Genomic DNA, 16,342 nt, shown 5'->3' with positions numbered 1-16,342 from the left:
TGGGTCACTGTCTGTGTGGAGTTTGCACTTTCCGTGTCTGCGTGGGTTTCACCGCCCCAACCCAAAGATGTGTAGGGTAGGTGGGTTGGCCACGCTAAATTGCCCCTTAAGTGGACAAAAATGAATTGGATACTCTAAATTTATGATTTTTTTTTTTAAATTCTGTTGGGATCATTGGGCTTGGCTGCTGTCCGCTGGGATTCAGTTTCCTCTGAATTCCCCTTTTGACTTCTTGGTGATGATCTTGTGCTTAAAGCTTCCAATTTTGCTCTTTCCTGCAAGTGTGTCTGCTCTTATCCAATTTCAGAATGTTAAAGCTTAGGTCAGCCGTCTCTGGAGACGAGAGACGTGGCCAGTTTGTTCTTTCTGGATAGATAGAAGCTTGCATTTCTGGTTCCATTTTTTTGAATATTCTTTGCCCCCTCGCTAGTGCCTCTATATCATTTTTATACTTAGAGCGGCCAGAATTGTACACAGTGCTCAAAGTGTGAACCAACCTTGGTTCGATACAAGTAGCGTAACATCGCGACTGTTCGATTCTACCTGTTAAGCTCCGGTGCGTGGTTTCTTTCTTTAGGGTTTTATTACATTTCTTCACTACTTTAGTCAATTGTCTATTTGTTGTTCCTCCAGACCCCTTTGCTGTGATTGTTATTTTCCAAGAAATATATGTGACCCCCTTTATTTTTCTTACCAAGATGTAATACCTCTCAATTCTTCTCAAGTTCCTTTCCCATGGGCAGGCCCTTTCCAACTATTCACCATGCCACAGTAAAGTGATGTGAATTTTTTTTATTTACTGTGGGTAGGGTGAGGAAGTAGGCCCTGTATCTACCTCAGATGGAGCCCCGTGCTGTTGGTGTTAATCTGATCCATGCACTAACCATCGTCTAGCCAACTTGACCTGTGTTGGAATTCACTTGACAGTTTGTTAGGTTATTGAGTGAGTTAATGAACTAGTCCATTACCTGTTGAGATTTGTAGGATAGTCCCTCCCTCATGTGCTACATTTTCCATCCCAATTGCTTACCTATTGATTAGTTACTTCCTTTAATGTTTTACGTCTTTATTCCTGTGATTCCTTTCACTATTTTTGTGTTTGTTTTGCCACTTCCTGTCTCTTTAAATCAATCTAAGAGCAATCGTGCACTTTGTATATTAGATGAGTTAGAAATAACCCCCTTTAAAAGGTTTCAGATGGATATTTCTTGGAGGTCAAATGTCACTGTTTAAAGTGCATCTTTATTGGCTTTTAATGGTCCGTCAATCTCATGCAGTGTCCACTCTAGGGCTTCTCTTCAGGTCGTATAAATCTTTCGGCATTTACTAAAAATTTCCGCACCAAAGCTGGACCATCTGGTCCTCAGCTGCACAGCAGTTGGCTGCAGGATCAGAGAAGAGATCAGAGAGTAGCCACGAACGACTTTTTGCTAATTCCCTCTCCTTCCGTGTGAGAAAGTGATGGTTCCTGCTCAGGACCATGATGACGTTGAGATCACCAAGCAGTGAATGGCAGATCAGGTGCAAAAGCCGTCTAATTATAGTCTTTAATTATAGCCTTTACTTATAGTTTCTTTAACAGAATGGCTACAGCACATGAGGCCATTCATCCCATTATGTCTGTGCTAACTGTGAAGGAGCAATTCACCTAATGCCACTCCACCACCACTGCACACACACACACACACTCCCTGTAGCCCTGTACATTCTTTCTTTTCAGATGATGATTCAATTCCCGCTTGAATGCCTCATTGAATCTGCCTCCACCACACTCTCGGGCAGTGCATTGACTTCATGAAAAGGCTATTCCTCATGTTGTGATTGTTTCTTCTTCCAATTACTCTGAATCTGTGCCCTCGCGTTCTCACTGCACCTACCAGTAGGAACAGCTTTGTCCTATCTACACTCTCCCTCAAGGTTTTGAATATATCTATCACATCTCCTCTCAACCTTCTCCCCACGGAAACGAGTCTCAGCTTCTCCAATCTTTCTGTGTAACTGAAGTTCCTCAAACCTGGAACTATCCTTCTGAATCTTTTCTGCACTCACTAATACCATAACATTGAAAATAAATATAGTTTTGCCTTATTACTTAATCCCAAGTAAAAGTAATGTTTAAAGTTGTTAAACATGTGATGCAATAGACAAAACTCTTATTCTTTTTACCCCACAGGTACAGTTAGTAAACAATCGCTTTAAGGGAGTTAAGTACCTGCGCTTGAACACACTGGCAGAACTTGGTTATGTTGTGGTTGTCATAGATTCCAGGGGATCCTGCCACAGAGGCCTTAAATTTGAAGGTGCCTTGAAATACAAGATGGTAGGTGCCTTATCCTTTGGCTTGTCCTTTTAACATGAGCCTGGAATAGCTTAATGAACAACTTGACGGGTAACACAGGAGCATATCAACTGGATTGCTACGTAACGGGGTCTTTGCTAAATTCTTGATCTTGGGTACAGAGCTGTGAGGGTAAGCTGAGCATCTTGGTCAAAGGGCGAGCCATTGGTGGGATGCCCTCGCATACCCCCTGTCAGCAAGCACCAGCAGAGGCCTCGAAGCAAGGGTGCCGTTAGCCTCATGAGGTCCTTGTGTAGTGGTTCGGTTTGGCACTGACATTTTAGTGGCCAGTGATAACAAATACTTATCAGTGTCTGATCCACATGTGTGCAGTCATGAAAAGGCACATCTGCAATAGGAAATGTAAAGATAGTTTTAGAAATCGGTGAGCAATTGAGAGCATAAAAGTAATGGCAACAAAAGATTATAAACATCTTGAAACACAAATCTTATTTTCATTCATGAACCGTATGCCATTTCAGAAACTAGCTTTGCATGCTTTAGTTGACACGAGGCACCCTATATATTTGAGTGGTCAAGTGGTGCAGTTTGTACGGACTAAATTTCATCTTTTACCTTGCCCACAACTAGGGGATCATGGCTCACCTTGGTGACAAGACGGGCACCTAGGTTGAAGCTGCATCACTGACTGACTCCCGCATTCTTCCACATTCACTGACACGCTCTCATTCTAACACATTTGCTCACTCAAACGATCTCTCACTCAGTCACTCCCTCAGTAATTCAACCCCCTCACACTCACCCTCACCCTTTTATTCTCAAACATATTCCCACTGGACTTCTCAATCAGTCATTCACCCGTACTGATTCACAACTCCCCTTCCTCACACTCAGTAACTCATCTCTTACATTTGCTCTTTACACTCATCACTCTCACTAAATCTCATTTTTTTTTTTTTAAGTTTTTTTTTAAAATTTAGATTACCCAATTATTTTTTCCAACTAAGGGGCAATTTAGCGTGGCCAATCCACCTACTCTGCACATTTTTGGGTTGTGGGGGCGAAACCCACGCAGACACGGGGAGAATGTGCAAACTCCACACGGACAGTGACCCAGAGCCGGGATCGAACCTGGGACCTCAGCGCCGTGAGGCAGTTGTGCTAACCACTAGGCCACCGTGCTGCCCTCTAAATCTCATATTTGATCACACTCAAGCTCACCCACTCACTCATTCTCTTGCACTTTTGTCACTCAGTAACTCACTCCCTTTACCTGAAGACCCCGGTGCCTCTTAAACAGATGTGCTCTACACACTTTTATCAGTTTTCAATCGGAATACAATTTGGGCTTCCAAAGGTGCAATTGGATTTCTGAAGTCTGGTCTAAGCTGAATATCTATTTGACAAACTGTGCTTGTGCTCAGTATGGTGTGGTGTAATTTTATATTAAACACACAGTGTTTTAGCATTCTAATTAGTGGATTTCTCACGCAGGGTCAGGTAGAAATTGAAGACCAGGTAGAAGGACTACAGTATTTGGCCGCCAAGTACAGCTTTGTTGACATGGAACGTATTGCAATTCATGGTTGGTCATATGGAGGTTATCTGTCCCTCATGGGTCTAGTGAGGAGACCAGAAATATTTAAGGTTTGTACATTACCCATTCTCATCCACACAGCTCGAACAAAAGGAATATTAGCGAAGTGACTGGATATGCCCGTTAATGGTGACGATTGCCACTGATCACCTGACTTTGTAATGTGTGAATGGAATGCCTGCATCTAAGATACAAAAAGTTAAAAAAAGATTGTCCTATTTTCCATTTTATGTAAACTGATTGGTGTGCGACGTTTCTACAGCTATTAAATCTGAACTCATTGTTCATAGTTACATTCTTCAGATTGGCTACCACGTGGACCAATCATATGTGACCTATCTATTGGTTGATGGCTCGCCATTGACTTCTCACAATTCACGGCACAAAAGGAAGCCATTCAGCCCATCGCGCCTGTGCCAGCTTTTCGGAGAATTATTCCAAAACAAATCCTACTGCCTATTCTCTGTTCCCATAACTCTATAGCTTCCCTTGTTTTACAGATTTCTCCACTTTTCATGTAAACAAACCGTGATCTCAGCCTCAACTAATCTCTGTGACAAAGGTCAGAGAATTCACTGGATAGAAACATTTCTCCGAACCTTCCTCCTCGCCCTCATGACAACTTAATTTGATCACCCTCATCTCCCTCTGCCAACCCGAGAAAATATTATTTCCCTATTCACGTGATCAAAACTTGTCAAAATCTTAAAATAACTTAATTCAGTTCATGGTGGCATACTATAAAAGGACACTGATCCAGAGGAGGAGTTATAGGAGGGCTGGTCAGAAGCTTGGTCAGTGAGGTAGATTTTAAGAATGATTTTAAAGGTGGAAAGGACGGTGAACAGACAGAGGGCTTTTAGCAAGGGAACTGAAGAACGTGGGGCCCAGGCAGCTAAAGTCATAGTCTCCAGTGCTGGGTGAATGGAAGAGAGGGTGCACAAGACCCCTGGGTTGGAGGTGATTTTGGAGGTAGAAGGGGCTTTAAGAGCTAACAGAGATGGGCAAGTTGAGGCCGATGAAGGTGTTAAATATAAAGATATGAATTTTAAATTTGACTCTTTGGGCATTGTGCGTAAGTCAGCAAAATACATGGGTGAGTCAGAATTCGTGTGAAATTAAATACAGGAAGCAGAGTTGTTGTTAAGCTGATGTTTATGAAGGGTACCCACACTGCTGGCCTCGCTCTGCACGATGAACCAGCTGTCTAGCCAACTGAGCTAAACCGGCCAGGCTGAGGTTATTCATGAATTGTCTTCTCAATTCTCAATTTTGCCTCTTGCTTGAGGTACGGTGATCCGCAGGTTAAATCACCACCAGTCAGCTCTCTATGGTCATCTGGAACTATGGAAACTTTATCTTTACCTATGAAGGGTAGAAAATTTAAGTCCAACCAGGAGAACCTGAAATGAAAAAATGAAAATCACTTATTGTCACAAGTTTTCATCTCACACTCATAAGGACGGCTCGCAAGATAAATCAAATAAAGCGTGGGAGACAGCCATTCCCTGGTTCATTCCCCATGGCTATGCCTTGACCATTCAGAGTCGGTCTTCCAGGTTTGAATTTGAAACAAAAGTTTGGCAGTTAACTGTTCTCCATCACAACGTCTCTATCAATCCGGATTGATCCGGTGACAAGGGTGTGGAGTTTGCACCAAGGATCAAAGATGATGGCCACAATCTTCCCCAATTTGTTCTGGAGGAAAACTAAATAGTGGTCAAAACATTTTGATCTATTTTTATGTGCTCTGGGCCTTTCTGATTATCTTGCCACGGGTGTACTTTGAAGCTTGCAAATTGTAACCTTGTTTTTGTGCAGGTAGCCATAGCCGGAGCCCCTGTAACATTGTGGATCTTCTATGATACCGGATACACGGAACGCTACATGGGTCTCCCAGATAAAAATGAGAGCGGCTACGACATTGGATCAGCAGCGATGCAAGTTGACCGATTTCCTCTTGAGTAAGTTCCACTATTTTACTAATCCAACCCAAAGTCCATTCAAAATTCAAATTGTGTTTAATTTGGTTGTCCAACATAAGTGTTGGACAATCGAATATTATCTATGGACACTTGGCATTCAGAGCCTTAAAGATCCTTTGGCAACCGTAAACCTTAAAATTTATAAATTGCATTTTGTGAGAAAGAAATGTCTTATCATCTTGGCATAAGCATCTAGCTAGAGTTGGGTGGAGAAGTTTTAAGTGAGTTTAGCAACTTTAGACAAATAAAATCCTGTGTCCTGTAACCAGGGAGGCTGTATGCTATATAATAAATATAATATAAAAAGCAGAAAATGCTGGAAAAGCTCAGCAGGTCTGGAAGAATCTGGAGAGAGAAACAGTTAATGTTTCAAGTCCGTATGAATCTTCTTGTCACTGACCGGAAACATTAACGCCGTTCCTCTCTCCACAGATACTACATTTTCTGCTTTTTTTATCTCAGATTTTCAGCACCTGCAGTATTTTGCTCTTATTTGAATCTCATCCTAAAAAAAAATTAATAATTTGTAGTACCACTGTTACTTGGGTCAGGGTGACAGTGAAGTAAATTAAAGTCTAACTTATCAACCAAAAAGTTTGTTATTTCATTTGAGTAAGATGATTCAAACCGGATAATTAATGTGCTCAACTAAACTTAACCACTTCTGAGGAATTGGTGAGCTGTCTCTGATGCATCCTGCTCTCTCTGTGCCTGCACAATATTACAACTGCAATTTAAATTTGACTTGATGTTTTGGATAATTGAGTTAACAGTTTTAAAAAAACAGCACATGAGTAGAGTCGGCATTTGCCTGTGGACTTGTGGCACAGGCACATTAGGGGAACATTGTTAGCCTGTGCAATAGGAATCATTTTGTGAAGAACATTCTCGAGGACGGTAGGTGAGGACTATCATCAGCAATAGGTTTTAGAACATGACTCTTGAGAATTGCTGCTACCCCTAATGTGAATTGTGAAGGATAATGAACAGTGACCACATTTCCTTCTTTCTTTCCCACCTGTAGTCCCAATCGGCTGCTGCTCTTACATGGATTTCTCGATGAAAATGTTCACTTTTCTCATACTACTGTACTGCTTAGCTTCCTCGTTCGATCAGGGAGGCCGTACGACTTGCAGGTAATCTTTTACACCGCAAGTGAGCAAAATTGCTGTATCAGTTAGGTCAGTGTTTTTCAAACTTTTTTTCCGGGGACCCATTTTTACCAACCGGCCAACCTTCAGGACCGAACCCGGCCGACCTTTGCGACCCACACCGGCCGACCCTCGCGACCCACACCAGCCGACCCTCGCGACCTACGCCGGCCGACCCTTGCGACCCACACCGGCCGACCTTCGCAGCCCACACCGGCCGACCCTCGCGACCCACACCGGCCGACCCTCGCGACCCACGCCGGCCGACCTTTGCGGCCCATGCCAGCAGCCCTGCACGACCCACCATTTTCTCCTACCTTGTTTGTTGCTGCCAAAAATGGAGGAAATGGTTTTGGGTCCCTTTGGCCCCAATAGTCGCTTTGGCCCCCCGAACTTTAACAAAAAAGGCTGTGACCATATAAAAAAAATGCGGCCGCACTGCGCAGGCATGCCCGATCATCGGTGCGCATGGGCATAGTTTTGCGCATGCTCACCGATGATTGGGCACACATGCGCAGTGCGGCCAAATTGTTTTTATCTGTTCCTGGCCATTTTGAAGGCCGTTCGCAGCCGGCATTATTAAAAGCTGGCTGTTGCGTGTGGATTTGGCGATCGGGAGCACCGTTAAGGATGGCTCCGCGACTCTCCCACCCAGGAGTCGCGCCCCTGAGTTTGACTGCCTGAGTTAGGTCTTGTGTTTTCAAAGAATCGTAGATTGATCTGACATACACTCGCACTCGTAGGACCGGTTACAATATCCTCCTTTGCTTGGAGCATCTGAGATTTGACACAGTAATTCCCCAGCAGCGGCATGGTGGCATAGTAGTTAGCGCTGCTGCCTCACAGCGCCAGGGACCCAGGTTCGATTCCGGCCTCAGGTGACTGTGTGGATGGAGTGTGACGTTTTCCCCGTGTCTGCCAGGGTTTCCTCCAGGTGCTCTGGTTTCCTCCCACAGTTTAAAGATGTGCAGGTTAGATGGATTGGCCATGCTGAATTGCCCCATAGTGTCCAGGGATGAGCAGGTTAGGTTATGGGATAGGGTGGGAGGGTGAGCGGGGGAGTGGCTCTGGGTAGAGTGCTCTTTTGGAGAGTCGGTGCGGAGTTGATGGACCAAATGGCCTCCTCCTGCACTGTAGGGATTTTGTGATGATAAGGGGTCAAGTGTCTAGGATTGGGATGAGAAGAAATCTCTTCACTCAGAGGGTTGTGAATCTTTAGAATTCTCTAACGCTCCAGCGTTAGGTATCGTTAAGGCTGGGATGGACAGATTTTTGATGTCTCAGAATTAAGAGATACGAGGAGCGGGTGGGAAAGTTGAGTTGAGGAATTGACGATCAACCATGTTCATGTTGAATTGTGGAGCAGGGTCAAGGGGGCAGCTGGTCTATTCCTGCCCCTATTTCTTACGATCCTATCTACTTCACACTGACTAGCGGACCCAATTATTATGCCAAACAGGCTGCTGACTTACTGTTGAAAGAAATGACTGGCTTTAACATGACAGAAACATTATGGGTTAATTCCAATTTAGGGCAAAACATGGAGAGAAAAAAACAAATTGTTCAGCTGGAAAAAATGTACTCAGGACACAAAGAAATGGAAAAGAGTACTAATAATTATCTGCAGCTATAGAATAAGGATACTTGTATTTTTTTTCATTTATAAATTGATGTTTTTCAACCGTTCAAGGTGTATCCTCAGGAGCGGCATAGTATCCGTGTTCCAGAATCCGGTGAACATTATGAACTGTATCTGCTCTACTATCTTCAGGAGAACCTGGCTTCCCAAATTGCTGCCATGAAGTAGAAGATATTTGTTCATTTTGAGACTTCCCATCTCAGCAAACAACTCAACGCAATAGATGGCAGAAAAGAGACACTGCTCCCATGCCCCACAATAGTGACCTGCTCTTCATCATAAGTCACTACTACTAATTATCTCTTTTTCCCCATTAATAATCATCTCTCTGCTCTTTATCATACAAATAGCAGTGACGGTTCTCACGCAATTTAACAACGATTGCCCTCATCTTACTTTTCCAAGAGCATCCCTTTCTCCATTGCTCACCATTGACCCATCTGTATCTCGCGGCTAGTGCTCATCAGCACCATCCCCCAGTGGCAATGCTCACTCACATCTCTCTCCTGACCCCCGTCTCCAAAATTATAACGCACCACCTATAATCTCACTAATAGTGCCTGACAATCACTTTCTGCTGTTTGTACGGAGAATGTAAAATAAGACCCATGATCACGGAAACTTCACTTTCCAGGAGCATATTACGGGCATTAAGGATGATTTCTGCTGAGGAATGTGTGTATGTCAGTAAATCTTTAAAAATGTAGCAATTTCCCTCCAATTCTATGTTGCTTGCTCTTTGATTCAACACGGCTGTCTAGAACCCCAATGCCGTACTGATCTTTCTCCTGTGAGTTGATCAGCTTGGTGAGATTTACCCATTTGCTTCTGGCTGCCAGCCCTACAGTTCTGCTTTCCATCATCACAGCGTCTGCTCCCAGCCTTACCAGTGCTGTGATTCATTTGCTTAATTACCATAAAACAGCAATGACTGTACTTGCATGGATTGTAGAGTAAATGGAGATGATTGTGAAACATTTTTGAGCACTTTATGTAACAGTAATGTTTTGATTAATGTCTTAAACGGTATCATTTTTATTACTTAAAAAAACTGCATCTGGTCATGAATTATTTATTTTCTTTCAGATACAAGTGAAAGAGTTATACCCACTGCCAAGCTTGTTTAGATTTTTCGGCATACTATCTGCAAAGAATTGTATGTTTTCTGTGAGGTGAGGGCAATGTATAGAAGCGGGGTAGATTATGTGTTTGTGGATTAAAACACCAGCCTCACCGGACAGGCGCCGGAATGTGGCGACTAGGGGCTTTTCACAGTAACTTCATTGAAGCCTACTCGTGACAATAAGCGATTTTCATTTCATTTTTCAACAAGCAAGACATGAAGCAAGATGGAAGGAGGCTCGTGTGGGACATAAACTCTGGCATAAATCTTTTGGGCTAAATAGTTTCTAATCTGTAAATACCAAGTACTTATAAATCTGTGTAAACATGTAAGTGCAGGATTGTGCCCTGGTACTGAATCATTATTGGACAATACAAATTAATTGTTTCTCTGTAGCTGCCAGAGTGAACACACCATCTCATACTGGCAGTGCATTCAGTGAGGGAGAGATCCATTGGTGTAGTGCCGCTTGATTGATATTGAAAAACTCCACGTGGGCCGAGTGGGCAGCAGCTCACAGTGCTACTGCCTCAAAGGCATCAATGCAAGTCTGTCTGTGCAGAGTCTGCACCCTTTCCCCGTGCCTGCGTTGGTTTCCTCCAGGTGTTTCTGTTTCCTCCCACAGTCCAAAGATGTGCAGGTTAGGTGGAATGGCCGTGCTAAATTTCCCCTCAGTATGCAGGCTAGGTGGAGTTGTGGGGATAGGACGGGGGAGAAGGCTCTTTCTGAGGGTCGATCCCCAATGTCTTTTTGCCTACTTGTTCTCTGACTTGGTAAAATAATCTTGTGCCTCTTTTCTGCTGATATATGAGGTATTGAATGGGGGGGGGGTTAATAGGTTTTGAGAGATGTCTTCACTCCTCCCTGAAGGGTCTTTTATTGATGAGTTAGACCATATTGTTTTGGATTCAGAGTTCCAGCCTCTTACAGCCAGTTAATGACCTCCTTGGAAGCATGAGAGAACTCAATCTTTAAAAAACGGCGCAAGTTATTATTCTAGTCAGCCCACTAAACCAGTTTGACAAATTAATGGGGACATTGATTGATAATCAAATTTTTATTTTAAATATGGACTTTAACGTAAAAATTCTGCTGATGGTTTTTTCCATTATGAATATTGCAGTTGTGAGAATATTGAGGGTTGAATTGCTGTTGATGTGGCAATATATTTGTGGTAAATTGGATTCAGAAAAACCATATGCTGCTTTGTCTGGGCTGCATTCCTTGCTCCACAAATGGTTTCACTTTATGTTTAAGATAATTTGCTGCAGCTTTTCTAGACTTTGATTAATCTGTTGGAAGAACTAACTTTACCATGTATCACTCTGAACGTGTTGTTGTACCAGTATGTTGGCATGAATGAATACATTGTCAATGTGTGGAGGTGTTAGCTTCACACTGACAGATGGGGAGTAACCATGAATTTGTATTGTTCAATAATCAGGGCGCAATCCTGCACTGACATGGTTGCACAGACATACCGGTATATACATACAGCACAAAAAAATAGCCATTCAGTCCCATCAGGTTCATGTCAGCTTTTATACTCTGCACATGCCTCCTCCCACCAAGCTTTACGCTCACATCCTTCTATTCCATTCTCCCTCGTGTTGATCTAGCTTCCCTCAAATGCGTCTGTGCTATTCCTTATGCTAGATTTCCACATTGTCACACTTACACAGGAGGACAAAGGTTGGAAGTGTGCTGGTGTGATTCAGTGTAGACCGAGTGTGAAATAACATAAACAGGATAGGAGCTCACTGAAAACACTTTTCGACCATGCTTAATTCTTGTGCATTTAGCCTCCTGCGTCTATAAAGAAACAATCCACTCCTCCATAGAAATTGGAAAAAAATCAAATGGAAACATAAATCAGAATTTTTCAACATGGGGAGTTATTGCTGAAGACATTGGTGAATCCTCGCTCTTTGCATTCAGTAAATGGTCAGCAGGCAGTCACTGTCCGTACAAATTCAGCACTATTAGTCAAACCTGTGGATGAAGCAATCTACCATGAAGCTCTCCAACACTGCCACCAACAGCAAGCTCACCAGTTTCATCACATTCCTCCAACTTTGGTTCCTTTCAAATCTTTGACTGTGAAATTGTTTTGGGACCATGTTTGGACACGCAAAGACAACACATTCTGGAGTTCCTGAAACCCAGTTAAACAGGAATTGTATTCTGCAGAGTTACACAATCAGTCCAAATGTATAAGCATACATGGCAAATTGTTGCTGTAAATATAACATGCATTTGAATGTTTGCATTGAGATCAGTATTGTTCAGCTGTGTTTAAGCATGATGGGGAAGAGGGGTGAACCTTACTCCCAGTTTGGCCAATTTTTGACATGGGTCGCTTGTTTCTGCTTTCACTGAAAAGGGGAGAGATACCCAGCCTGGGTTTTTTCCTTCCTGTGAATGAGCAGGCACAGTCGTAATGATAATTCATCAGTTTTGTACAGGAATCTAACCAAACTTGTGCACGGAGCCTGAGGGGCCCCTGTCTATATTGCACTGTTTATAACAATTTCAGATAACTTACAACATAAATAAAAGAATTGGTCTGAAAATGCATCTCTGAAAGATCACGCTGAATAAATGGTTTTCTGTTTATTGTGGCACTTCAGTCAGTCACTTAATGTAAAAAGTATATATTTTTTTGGTTGAGTTTAGTGGATCGGGGGAGGCAAGCAACATCGCATGTGACATCAGATGAACAACAGTTAGCGCTTAACAGCTATGTTTTTCTGAAAGTTTGATGACGTTGTTTCCAGTAGTCATGTGTGCAAAAGACGGTGTCTATGGGGCTGTCCAATGAAAGTATCACCAGTATTGATTGGGTAAAAAAGATCCACAGACACAAGTCTCATCACTTTCCACTATTAATCAAGAACGTTGACTGGAATGAAACTAGTCTTTCAAAATGTAATTGATATCTTTCATGTAGTACAGTTCAAATAAATACAAGCAGTAATTTTGTGAGTGATGAATATTCTTAAAAGAGGTCAGGTAAAGCTTAACCATGGGCGCCACGGTGGCGCAGTTGTTAATACTGCTGTCTACAGCGCTGAGGACCCGGTTTCGATCCCGGCCCCGTGTCACTGTCTGTGTGGAGTTTGCACATTCTCCCCATGCCTGCATATGTTTCACCCCCACAGCCCAAAAGATGTGCAGGTTAGATGGATTGGCCACGCTAAATTGCCCCTTAATTGGAAAAAAAATTGGGTACTCTAAATTTTTTTTAAAAAGGTAAAGCTTAACCAGTTGCATCATTCTCGCGATTCCGCAAGTGAAAATGGTCATCTCCATCAATTCTCAATTCGATTTTTCTCCCTTCTTCGTTTTCTTGCTCCCTTTGCTTCTTTTGTCTTTAAATATAAAATGACACAACTAATGTGGGTGGGGTTCTGTGGCAGAATATGATCCAGTCTTGAATCCTTTGTTGGAAGTTATTAGTGATGTAGATAAATTGTTGGAAGTTATTAGTGATGTAGAGAAAAACTAGTTTGGGTAAGCACTGGGCCTGGGAAGTTGGAGGACAAAGATTGATAGGAGACTTCATTCAGAAGTGTGAAAGAAATTTGCACCTTCATTGTCATTCAAATTAACCATACAATTACTGCTCGGGTAGGCAGTGGCGTAGTGGTCTTGTTGCTGGGCTAGTAATCCAGAAACCCAGGGTAATGCTCTGGCGACCCAGGTTTGAATCCCGCCACAGGAAATTGTGAAATTTAAATTCAATCTGCAAATGAAAGTCTAATGATGGCCATGAAACCATTGTTTTTATGACAATCAACAATGTTCATTGAATCCCCACAGTGCAAAAGGAGGCCATTCAGCCCATTGAGTTTGCACTGACCTTCTGAAGGAGCACCCTACCTAGGCCCACTCCTCCTGCCCTATCCCTGCAACTCATAACCTCACCTAACCTGCACATCTTTGACACTAAGGGGCAAGAGTGGCCAATCCATCTAACCACATCTTTGGACTGTGGGAGGAAACCACACAGACACGGGGAGAACGTGCAAACTGCACACAGTCACCCATGACTGGCATCAAACTGGGACCCCTGGCGCTGTGAGGCAGCAGCGCTAGTCACCATGGGGCCCCTGGTTTCATGGTCATTATTAGACTTAATTCCAGGTTTTTTTAAAAATTGTACTCAAAATTTCACCATCTGCTGTGGTGGGATTTTAACCGTGGTCCCCAGAGCGTTAATCGTTGTTTAGGAAAGGAAATCTGTCACCCTTACCTGGTATGGCCTATATTTGACTTATGTTGTTGACTCTTAAATGCCATTGGGGGGGGGGAGGGGGGAGGGGGGGCAGCACGGCAGCACAGTGGTTAGCACTGCTGTCTACGGCACAAAGGACCCAGGTTTGAATCCCGGCTCTGGGTCACTGTCTGTCTGGAGTTTGCACATTCTCCCCGTGTTTGCGTGGGTTTCTTCCCCACAACCCAATGATGTGCAGAGTAGGTGGATTGGCCATGCTAAATTGCCCCTTAATTGGAAAAAAAAATAATTGGGTACACTAAATGTATTTTAAAAATGGGGAAAAAATGACATGGCGGGATGGGCAATAAATGCTGGTCCAGAGAATGACACCCATATCTCATGAACGAATAAAAAAAACAATCTAACTAAGCATTTATAATTTAAATGATGGCATGGAGATGCCGGCGTTGGAATTTAACATTCAGAACATAAAAGCTTGAACCTGTGTTCAAAAACCCACAACCTCCTTGTCAGCAGGAAACTTAGCCCTCTGGTTGCACCACTGGAGATGAAAACCCTATTAAAATTAGTTGAAATGTTCTCCGGGCAGGAACTGGCCTCAGTATTGGAGAAAATAACTGATACTGGACTGAGCTGTTGAAGGTTTGAGGGTTCAGCTTCAAGACTGGATATGGCAGCTGAAGAGTTTCGCGTAGTGTTTATACAGCACGAAATACAACAAGACATTTATTCACAGGGAACATCAATACTGCAGCATCAAAATCTTAATATTCAATGCTAGGACAGTAGTCATCATTTGGTAAGCTATGAAGGCACTTCCATTAAAGACATCATCACATGTGCCATCATTGGCAGAATAAAATGTATAAGTGTGCACTTGTCCAAAAAAAGTGTTAAACTGCACTTAATGTGGGAATGAAGATACATGGACACCCTGCAGGAAGGATTCAACCAGTTGGTAAAGCTGAGCACCAGGTAAGAGTCTCAGGAAGTAGATTGTTATCTAACTACACAGTGATGAGTTTTCCAGAAACTCATGTGAGATTGAATGGTCTCCTGTCCTCTAATTTACAATTCAAATCCAGTTTACCATGAAGAGTTAATGCCCAGATAAATCACTTAAAATCAAAAGTAAACTCTAATGCACCGCTTCTTAGTGATTGCACAAAGATCTTTCCTTGTTTACTATTGCTGGTTTTGAATTGAAAGTACGATTCTCAGAAACCACCAGTAATAATAATAATGCATTGATGGTGGTTTGAATAATTGCCCCCTGTAAGACAAACCATAACGAAGGGTTTGGGGCAATTGGTTTAAGTGAAATGTTTCTCTGCAAGACTTTAACTTTATACTTTTTAATCAATTTTAGATTTAGGATTTAGATTTATTGATTTATTGTCACGTGTCCCGAGATACATGAAAAGTATTGTTCTGCGTACAGTGCAGGCAGATCGCTCCATACATGAAAAACATAGGACATACGATAAATACACAATGTAAATACATGGACATCGGATGAAGCATACACTTCTACAACAGAAGTTGTTGGAGAAGATACATAGACAGAGAGACCAGTTCAGTCCCTAAGAGGGCCATTCAGGAGTCTAACAGCGGGGAAGAAGCTGTTTTAGATCTGTTAGTGCGTGTTCTCAGACTTATGTATGTTCTGCCGAATGCAAGAGAGAATAACCTGGGTGAGAGGGATCTTTGATTGTACTGCCTGCTTTCCTAAGGCAGCAGGAGGTGCAGATGGAGTCAATGGATGGGAAGTGGGTTCGCATGATAGACTGGGCTCTGTTCACGTCTCTAGTTTTTCTGTCTTGGGCTGAGCAGTTGCCATACCACGCTGTGATGCAACCAGATACAATATTTTATATGGTGCATCTGTAAAAATTGGTAAGAATCAATATATACATGCCGACTTTCTTTAGTTTCCTGAGGAAGCATAGGCGCTTGTGCTTCCTTGGTTGTAGCGTCGACGTGGGTGGACCAGGACAGATTGTTGGTGATGTTTACACCTAGGAATTTGAAGCTGTCAACCATCTCCACCACAGCACCATTGATGCCGACAGGATGTGTACGACAAATCGCTTCCTGAATTCGATGACCAGCTCCTTAGTTTTGCTGACATTGAGAGAGAGATTGTCATTGTACCATGCCACTCGGTTCTCTATATCCCTCCTATACTCTGGCTAATCGCTGTTTGAAATCCGACCCACTATGGTCATGTCATCAGCAAACGTGCAGATGGAGTTGGAGCCAAATTCTGCCACACAGCCGTGTGTGTATAAGGAGTATATTGTGATAT

The 16,342-nt window shown here is 42.9% G+C and overlaps 1 protein-coding gene across 4 annotated transcripts in view; it reads left to right on the top strand.

Moving 5' to 3' along the window:
• Positions 1–12,444, top strand: part of LOC119974227 (dipeptidyl peptidase 8-like) — a 42,752-nt gene extending 30,308 nt beyond the window's left edge. For all 4 annotated transcript variants that reach the window (XM_038812991.1, XM_038812992.1, XM_038812993.1 and 1 more), the window contains 5 exons: positions 2,174–2,320; positions 3,794–3,946; positions 5,718–5,860; positions 6,906–7,017; positions 8,723–12,444. In XM_038812991.1, coding sequence (XP_038668919.1) covers positions 2,174–2,320; positions 3,794–3,946; positions 5,718–5,860; positions 6,906–7,017; positions 8,723–8,839 — 672 coding nt within the window. In that variant the 3' untranslated portion in view covers positions 8,840–12,444. The remainder of the gene's footprint in view (positions 1–2,173; positions 2,321–3,793; positions 3,947–5,717; positions 5,861–6,905; positions 7,018–8,722) is intronic.
• The last annotated feature ends 3,898 nt before the right edge of the window (positions 12,445–16,342 follow it).

This window comes from Scyliorhinus canicula, chromosome 12, assembly GCF_902713615.1.
Source record: "Scyliorhinus canicula chromosome 12, sScyCan1.1, whole genome shotgun sequence".
In the NCBI taxonomy this organism is placed as follows: domain Eukaryota; kingdom Metazoa; phylum Chordata; class Chondrichthyes; order Carcharhiniformes; family Scyliorhinidae; genus Scyliorhinus; species Scyliorhinus canicula.
Note: the sequence above shows the minus strand (reverse complement) of the source record. Positions and strands in the feature narration are given on the sequence as shown.